Raw genomic sequence first — 9,686 nt, forward strand, 5'->3', positions numbered from 1 at the left:
GGAACCGGGGATTGAACTCAGGCTCTTGCGCTTGCCAGGGAAGCACTTATTCCACTGAGCCATCTTCCTGGCCCCTAATATTTTAACACATTGTTAGCACATACAAAACCTTAGAAGTTCTTCTCATCATCTGAGTAGACATTTGGATGCCATTGCTTCTTTTATGTTTATATTCTCCGCTGGACAGAAAGGACAGTCAGTGATCTGAGCTTAGTGCTCCTCACAATGCTCTTCATGTTGTGACAAATGAACAGCTTGTTGTTGCTGTCACTGTTGAAGGTTGTGAAATCCACCATGGGGGAGGAGCTGGAGGCAGCACAGAAAAAACCTTCTCTATCTGACTTCTTCCAGTCACCCAACCTGTGTAAACGAGTGTGGCTCCTGTCCTTTGTGAGGTAGGTTTCACACATTGCCTATTTATATAGTGGAGGCATGAAACTTATTTCAGAAGACATAATTTGTGGCAGAAACCAATTTGAAGACAAATGATGAAGAAAGCAAACACAAGTGCTAAGGATGGAAGCAGCCAAACAGCTTTGAAAAAGACTGATGGAACTAATTGTACAGTGAGTTTTGTTTATCATGTCAGCCAGGATCATCACCAGAGACTAATTCTGAGACTGTTGATTATGGAAAACTTTGTTTCCACTTCAGTGGAGGTAAAAGATAGAGGGAAGTGAACAATAAAGTACATAAATATGAACAGCTGAATGGTTATTTACATATGTAGTTACAACCTTTAGTCAGGTCACAATGTAGAAAAAACCCTAACCCCCTAGGGGGACTTATCATATAATGTGCACAACACCCTCTCACATCCAAAATAAATTTAGCAAAAATTATAGCTTGTCATCATGTAGCTATTTTATGATTATTATGAAATTACCACCCACAAGGAAATATTCCACAAAACTAATAAGACTTTATATTTTAACACCATCACTTGTCCTCATGGGCCAGTATGATGTCATCTCTATAACATTAGCTCTAAACCCTATGACATGTCTTTCTTCTTTGTTCACTACAGATTTGCAGTATGGCTGCCCTCTTTTGGCCTGATTCTACACCTCTATCAGCTGGGAGATAACGTCTTCCTGTCGCCAATTCTCATTGGAATTGTCAATGTCCCAAGCATTTATGTTAGTTTTTGGACAATGAATCACTTGGGTCGTCGAATAAGCCAACTGTTTCTCATGTCTGTGTTGGGAATCTTTATTCTGGCAATTGCATTTGTGCCTCAAGGTGAGGAGAGCACAGGATGAAAATAGAAATCTCTTATGACTGTTCCTAAGAGCACTGAAAATCACATTTATGTGAAACCAGAGGGAATTAGTCCTTAAGATTGCCTGAAACCAATCTTGGTATTTAGAATAGAGTCTTCCATTAAACTTCTGGGAATGAGCCTAAGGTCAGTATCATTTGGCTCAGCTATGTGCTCTATTCTGCACACTTTAGATGAATCTGGAACTAGTGCCCCCTGTGCTCAAGTTTCTGTGGGCCAGCAATGGAGCATCTGCTCCTTGATGAATCAGAATTCACAGTAAGCATGTAGGATATAGATCTAAAAATGAAAGTGAATCAAAGTATTCAGGACATCTTATTCATTATAAAACTAAATATGTAAATAAGTCACATTTCTTAGCTTATTAGCCACAGCACAAGTTCAACCTCTGTGAAATTTCTCTTCAATATATTGTACACTTGTACACACCTCCAACAAGAGTACATCCCATTTGTGATGTGAAGATTCTGATTCCTTCTGCTCAGATTTGCAGACTCTCCCTGATCTTCCTTTCTCCAGGAATGCAGACCCCACGTTTGATTTTGACAGTTTTTGGAGCAGCATTTTCTACTGCCTCTATTACCACCTGTCTTACCCATGCAACTGAACTACTCCCTACTGTAAGCAGGTAAAAAAAAATATTGGTTCCCTGTGAGGTTAAAATAGACTTTTTCCAGTTCATTGACTCTTAAGGAAGGAATAAAGATGTGAATGAAAGTTACAAGGTGATTGTGATAGTAACAACAATAATTATAGTCAAAGATTACTAAATGCAGATTACAACCTGCTTTGGCCCCCCTTCTGTCCCTTTCTTGGACAGCTTTCTTTCCCCCCAATAAATATATTCTACTCTTTAAAAAATTACTAAATGCTAGTTTTTGGGCAGGTACTCTTAAGTCTGCTAATGTATCACCAACATACATTTTATGTAATATTCAGTGACCCAAAAATAGGGACTATAAATAATAGTATTTATAAATCATAAAATGGTAAGTTACCACCATAAAAATTTGCGAGAAATTGCTAAAACTTACATAGCATGTTTCAAATGTAAAAGTGCCTTGTCAGCCATGTGTGGTGGTTTAAGCCTACAAACCTAGCACTCGGGAGGCTGAGGCAAGAGGATTGCTAAGCGTTCGAGGCCAGACTGGGCTATATTGTGAGCTCAAGCCTAGCCTGACACTGTTTCAGAAAAATAAAAAGTACATTGTCAGCCAGCATAAATTTAAACCTACAAAAATGGGGGAGAGGATATAAAAACAGCTGCTGAGAAAACAGCTACAGACAAGAAATGAGAATGCAGGAAAAAGAAATGTCAAAAGCATTTGAAAACAAGGTGAAAAAAAAAGCAGAGAAAGTTGCTTGAAAAGAGCAACTCAGATCAAGCAGGGAGGTGCAGCAAAGTGGTTGCCTCAGAGAAACTGAAACAGCTGACCTGAGCTGGCAAAACTTTCTTGTTAAAGTATGGAGGAAAGGACAAGGCCCTGAAGTCATCTCAAGCACTCTTTGCTAAGTTACAAGATCAAGTAAAAATGCAAATCAATGATGCAAAAAAAAAAAAAACAGAAAAGAAGAAAAAGAAAAAAAAAACAGGATATTGCTGTCCATAATTTAAAGCTGTGATATATTTGAATAGCATGTACATATTAATGTAAGCTACTTGACTATTCTATTTTATAATAAAATTCCTGAGCACTGAAAAAAAATGGGAGAAAAAATTTTGCAAGCTATCATTCAGAGGACTAATATTTAGAATGTTAAAAACCTAGAAAAATTAGACCTCTACCAAAATAAACACCAACCAAACAATGGGCATGTGAACAGACACTTAACAGAAGTACAGGTTGTCGATAAATACATGAAGAAATGCTCACCATCTCTGGCCATTACAGAAATAACAAATGAAAACACTAAAATGACATTTTATCAGAGAAAGAATGGCTATCACCAATAAATTACATAATAACAAGTGCTGGTGAGACTGCAGAGTAGAAGGAGACTTTCTACATTGTTGGCAAGAATGTAAACTAGTACTATCACCATGGAAATCAATATGGAGATTCTTCTAAAAACTAAGATTATGCTGGGGAGATAGTTCAGTAGCATAAGCGCTTGCCTGGCAAGCACAAGGTCCTGAGTTCAATCCCCAGTACAACAGGAAAAAAAAAACAAAAAACTAAAATTAGATGTTCCTTTTAACCCAAATATTCCGTTTCTTAACTACTTTCTTAGTATACATCATATTACAGCAGTACATGCAAACTAATATTTGTAGCAGTATAGTTCACAATAGCTAAATATTGGAAGCAACCTATACGATCATCAACAAATGAATGAATAAAGAAAAAGTGGTATTTATACACAATGGAGTACTACTTTGCTTCAAAAAAGGAAAATGTTGAGTCATTTATAGGAAAATGGTTGCACCTTGAGACCACAATGTTAAGTGAAATAATTCAGACACACAAGCTCAAATATTGTATGCATTCTCTTATAGGAGAAACTCAAATTATAAGTGAAGAGCAAAATAAATTATAGATAATAGGAAGGAGGTAAACAGATATTTTTTTAAAGTGAGAAGCAGTCAAGAATGGAGAAAGGAGAGGGAAAGGGGATGAAAACAGGAATGAAGATGCATTATATAAATGCCCCAACTCCACACAATGAATATAAATATTATGTACTGCAAACATGTGCTGTTGTCTAAAGGTTATGTTGTAGTACTCTTCACAAGCAAGAGAAAATGATAAGTCACAAATTCCATGTGTGCATTTTCACCAGACTATTTTTGTACTGTTCTGTCTTCTCCCAGGGCTATGGCTTTAGGAATCACTGGAATTGCTGGGAGCATTGGGTCATCCCTGGCTCCTCTGTTGATGATCTTAGTGACATATTCTCCACCCTTGCCCTGGATCATCTATGGTGTTTTCCCCATCCTTTCTGGCCTTGTTGTCCTTCTTCTTCCTGAAACTAGGAATCAGCATCTGCCGGATTCCATCCAAGACATAGAAAATGAGTGAGTGGACCCTCACTGTCCCTTAGGGTAGTTGTGGCTACAGGTCTGAGTGAGATGACAATATACCATTTAGGGCCAATGCATCCCAGGCAGGCTTAGATCTAAATTCTCATGTGATTAGTGCTTCGGTTCAGATACAGCTCATCTGTTTAAGCACTGACCACAGATGGCCCCCTGGGCTCTCAAAACCATACAAACCAGGTTAGCAAGATAGCTCAGTCGACTAAGTGCCTGCTTAGGCAAGTGCAGGGACTGGAATTTGATCCCCGGCAACACATGCCACACCAGCCCCACTCTCGGGCATGCTGAGCCAACCAGAGTCCAAGTGTGTTGCACACACCTGTAATCCCAGCACTGGGGAGGCTGAAAATGAGTACAAACTGCATACTGAGACCTTATATCAAATAAGTTAAACACACACACACACACACACACACACACACACACACACACCCCAGGTCTGCCCAGTCTACACCACAAGACTTAGGTCTCTTCTGTTCTCCCTGTGCTGAGACACACACACTCCTGAAGGAGTTCCACAAACATGCACAGATACAAATGCCAAATCTCATCCTGTAGACCTTGCCCCTTCTGCTGGTGAGTGCTGTTAAACTGCTGGCATCAGCCAGTTCTAAAAGGCCCGAGTTCTCTCTGGGTCACCAAGTAATCTGGGGAGATCCCTCCCACAAATGACCGTCGATCTCAGGAAAAACAATCTTGGTTGCTTGAGATTCTGACCATCTGGTTTTCACTGGGAATGAAAGTGTTACACAAAAAAAGACAAAGGGCTACATAAAGTCCCTTTCTAAGTGATGGAACTGGGAAGAATTCTGAAATTTTTGAGGGCTGAGGAGATGGCTTGGTGGAATAAGCACTTCCCTGGCAAGCACAAGGGCCTGAGTTCAATCCCCATTTCTTCAAAAAAAAAATTGAAATTTTTATGATCTTCCCTTTCCTTTTCCAAAGATTCACTTGACCAAGGTATAAATAGAAAACTTCACAGATCACCTACAAGATCTTACATTGTGAAGTTAAGTCTTTAATCCTAATATTTGCTGAAGAATTGTGCAGGATTCAAGATGGTTACCAAAATGGGTGTGTGAATGATCATCTTGCCCTAAAACATGAAGATAGAGAAATGACATAGGAGAGAGAGAGAGAGACAGAGAGAGAGAGAGAGAGAGAGAGAGAGAGAGAGAGAGAGAGAGAATATAGGTATAGACATGATATAGATGTGTATATAGATATAATATAGATTAGATTTAGACATAGATTGATAGATATACATGATATAGATAATATAGAGATTATATAGATATAGCTGCAGATATAGATAGATATGAATGAGATAGATAGGTAGATAGCTTTTTTCCTGTTTGCATTTGTTTTGATTGTTTTCTTTGTATTTATCCCAGGATACAAGGCTCAAGAAAAGCAAAACTGAAAGATACCATCATCAAAGTGACACAGTTTTAAGAAATTAAAAGGACTGAAGACTAATCAGAAAGCAAAACAGCAAATTTGAATCATCCCTAGAGTCAAGCAAAATTTGGAAAGAATTTTAAATAAAAAGATGTAATGGAAAATGGATTTATTTGCAATTCCTACAAATAATCATAACTGAATACAATGGTAATACTTTAAAATGAATCATATAGCAGTATTTATGTAATTGTAGACAACTAGCATGTTTCTGGATTAGCAGGTTGGATGATACTCACATAAGCTGAGAGTGGGGTTGTGCAACTGTAGTACTCAGGCTCCCTGAAGGATTGGAGTTTGATTTTTTTTATTTTATTGAGAAACAAATATCAATGAGGCAGTTTCAAAACCAATTAGTAGGACAGTTTCAATAATTAATACATTGCATATTGCTGTCTTCGTAGTGGTTATTCATAGCACAAGATGCAGACATGATATCCTGTCCAAACACTATTAGTAAAAATCATTCTTCTCATTGAATTAAGAGAAAGTAGCTGTATATCTATCCTAATTGTTTTGTATATACAGATACAAAATTGTTCTTCATTTGTTTCCCCTTTTTGGTTTAGTTCTGTCAGAGATGGATATTCCACTGCCATGTAAATAATGGCGTTTGAGACCCACCTAGGTAACAGCAAAAATCATCCCAACACAAAGAAGAAAAAAGAGAGCATTGACTATTTCCCAGTTGCACAGCACAGTCATTGGAGAAGTAATTGTAATGAGCAAAGTCCAAATTTTTTAAGAACTTAACAAACAGTTCTTAATTTATACAGAGCTTAATAATAGGCAAGATGGTTTTTAGAAAGAGGATCATGGATAGCACTTAAGCTGGACCCTACTAGGGGAACAACATGGAGGACTTTATTGCCAGCTATAATGGTGAGAACAGTAATAGCTGAGACATTTTCAAATCAAGATATCCATTAACAGACATAGAATATGTAAATATTAATATTTAGGGCTAGAGATATACCTCAGTGGCACAAATACCTGCCTGGCAAGCATAAGGTCCTAAGTTCAATTCCCAATATGCCCCCCAAAAATAATATTAATACTTGATAGTGTTGTATATGAACCAAAGAGGAAATGTCCATCAACACAGGAATGCAGGGCTGGCAGGATAGCTCAGTGGACTAAGTGCCTGATTAGGCAAACACAGGGACCTGGGTTTGATTCCTAGCACCATATGCCATACCAGTCCCACACCCGAGTACACTGAGTGGACGACCAAGACTGGGTGTTATGGCACATGCCTGTAATCCAAGCACTGGAAAGGCTGAAAACAGGAGGATCACTGAGTCTCAGCTGCATAGTGAGGCCCTGTACTAAACACATAAAAAACAGATAGATGCATAAATAAAATGTGAACTATAGATATATGTACAAGGGGGTACTACTGAGCCATAAAGAAGGATAACTTTGAGCCATTTGTAGGAAAATGAATGCGTCTTAAGACTATAATGCTAGAGAAAAGAAGTAGATCACTTTCAAAGGAAAACCCATCAGAATTATGGCCGACTTCACTTCACATACCATGAAGGCAAGAAGAGCATGGAGCAGAGTACTTCAAGTCCTCTATGAAAACAAATTCCAGCCCAGACTAATATACCCTGCAAAACTCTCTTTCAAGTTTGATGGAGAAGTGAAATATTTTCATGACAAAGAACAACTAAAGAATTTCATGATGACAAGACCAAACCCTACACAGACTACTGAAAGATGTTCTAGAGAGGGACCAAAATGATCAGAACTCCACTAATGAGATCAGAATCAACCAACTAAATAGTGCAAGCAATTAAGCACAGGGGAAAAAGGAGCAAATGACAACAGCTAAATAACATGTCAATTGTAAGTCAATACATCTCAATTACAAGCATCAATGTAAATGGAATCAATTCACCAATTAAGAGAAATAGACTGGCACAGTGGATTAGGAAACAAAATGCAACAATATGCTGTATACATGAAACACACTTAACTCATAAAGACATTCATAGGCTGAAAAATCAAAGGATGGAAAACAATACTACATGCCCCAGCACCTCAGAAAAAGCAGGGGTAGCAATCCTATTCTCAGACAGTCTCAACTTCAAACCAACAATGATCAAGCGAAATAAAGAAGGCCACTATATACTGGTTAGGGGAAAAATTAAAGAAGAAGAGGTAACACTCATAAATATGTATGCACCAAACACGGGAGCACCCAACTATATAAACCAAATCTTAATGGACATGAAAAATCTAATATCCAATACCACAATCTAACAGGAGACTTTAACATCCCCTTATCCCAAAAACATAGGTCAACCAGACAAAAACTTAGCAAAGAAATAACAGAACTGAAGGGGAGCATGAAACAAATAGACTTGGTGGACATATACAGAGTGTTGCATCCAAACACAGCTGAATACACACTTTTTTCAGCAGCACATGGCTCATTTTCTAAAATAGACCACATACTGGTCCATGGGTCACGCTTAAGTATATGCAAGAAAACAGAAATTATCCCATGAATATTATCTGACCACAGTGCAATGAAACTGGAAATAAATGACAAAAGAAACCAGAAAAAAACCCTAAATGCATAGAAATTAAATGACACCCTATGCAGCAACAAATGCATCACAGATGAAATTAAACAAGAAATTCAACAATATCTACAATTCAATGAAAATTCAAGCACAACTTATTGGAATTTATAGGATACGATGAAAGCACTTCTCAGGGGGAAATTCAAGCTGTGAACTCACACATTAGGAAAACAGAAGGAAAAAAATAAGTACCCTAATGCTGTACCCTCAATAACTAGAAAAGGAAGAGCAAACCAAACCCAGAGCCCAAAGACGTAAAGAAATCATAAAGAATAGAGCAGAAATTAATTCAATTGAGATGAAGAAAAAGGTTCAAAGAATTAACGAAACAAAAAGCTGGTTCTTTAAAAGATTAAATAAAATCAATAAGGCCCTAGCTAACCTCATCAAAAAGAGGGAAGAAAAAATTCAAATACAAGGAACAAGGAATGAAAAGAGAATAATTAACACAGACCCAATGGAAATTTAGAAGATCATCAATAGCTACTTTGCGAATATTTACGCTCACAGAACAAAAGACACAGAAGAAATGGACAGATTCCTAGAAAGTTACAAATTGCCACAAGTGAATCGACAAGATATAACCACTCTCAATAGCCCAATAACAGCCAATGAACTACAAGATGTAATAAAAAACCTACCAAGAAAGAAAGGTCCAGGTCCGGATGGATTCACAACTGAATTCTACAAGAAATTTACAGAAGATGTAGTCCCCATACTCCTCAAACTCTTCAATGAAATTGAAAAGGAAACAGTTCTCCAAAAATCATTCATAGAGGCAAGTATACTGATACCAAAACCAGGGAAAGACACAGCTAAGAAAGAGAACTACAAGCCAATCTCCCTCATGAACATAGAGGCAAAAATCCTCCATAAAATCCTAGCAAATAGAATACAGCAAATCATCGAGAAGATCATACACCATGACCAGATTGGATTCATCCCAGGAATGCAAGGATGGTTCAATGTACACAAATCTATAAATGTAATACACTATATCAATAAAGCGAAATCTAAAAACCACATGATCATCTCAATTGTTGCAGAAAAGGCTTTTGACAAAGTCCAACACTCATTCATGTTCAAAATTTTACAGATAATTGGAATAGATGGCCTCTACTTCAATCTGGTAAAAGCCATTTATGAAAACCCAACAGCTAACATAATTCTCAATGGGGAAAAACTGAAATCTTTTACTCTCAGATCTGGTACAACACAAGGATGTCCTCTATCACCTCCTATTCAATACAGTTCTGCAATCATTAGCTACAGCCATTAGACAAGAGAAAGAAATAAAAGGAATAAGAATAGG

The 9,686-nt window shown here is 37.5% G+C and overlaps 1 protein-coding gene across 2 annotated transcripts in view; it reads left to right on the plus strand.

The window, feature by feature from the left end:
• Window positions 1–5,838, plus strand: part of LOC101589137 (solute carrier family 22 member 9-like) — an 88,021-nt gene extending 82,183 nt beyond the window's left edge. For both annotated transcript variants that reach the window (XM_004646700.2, XM_023707074.1), the window contains 5 exons: window positions 280–395; window positions 1,028–1,242; window positions 1,802–1,910; window positions 4,095–4,298; window positions 5,714–5,838. In XM_004646700.2, coding sequence (XP_004646757.1) covers window positions 280–395; window positions 1,028–1,242; window positions 1,802–1,910; window positions 4,095–4,298; window positions 5,714–5,774 — 705 coding nt within the window. In that variant the 3' untranslated portion in view covers window positions 5,775–5,838. The remainder of the gene's footprint in view (window positions 1–279; window positions 396–1,027; window positions 1,243–1,801; window positions 1,911–4,094; window positions 4,299–5,713) is intronic.
• Window positions 5,839–9,686: the final 3,848 nt, after the last annotated feature.

The sequence above is a fragment of the Octodon degus genome, unplaced genomic scaffold (genome assembly GCF_000260255.1).
Source record: "Octodon degus isolate 3935 unplaced genomic scaffold, OctDeg1.0 scaffold00279, whole genome shotgun sequence".
NCBI classification, from domain to species: Eukaryota; Metazoa; Chordata; class Mammalia; order Rodentia; family Octodontidae; genus Octodon; species Octodon degus.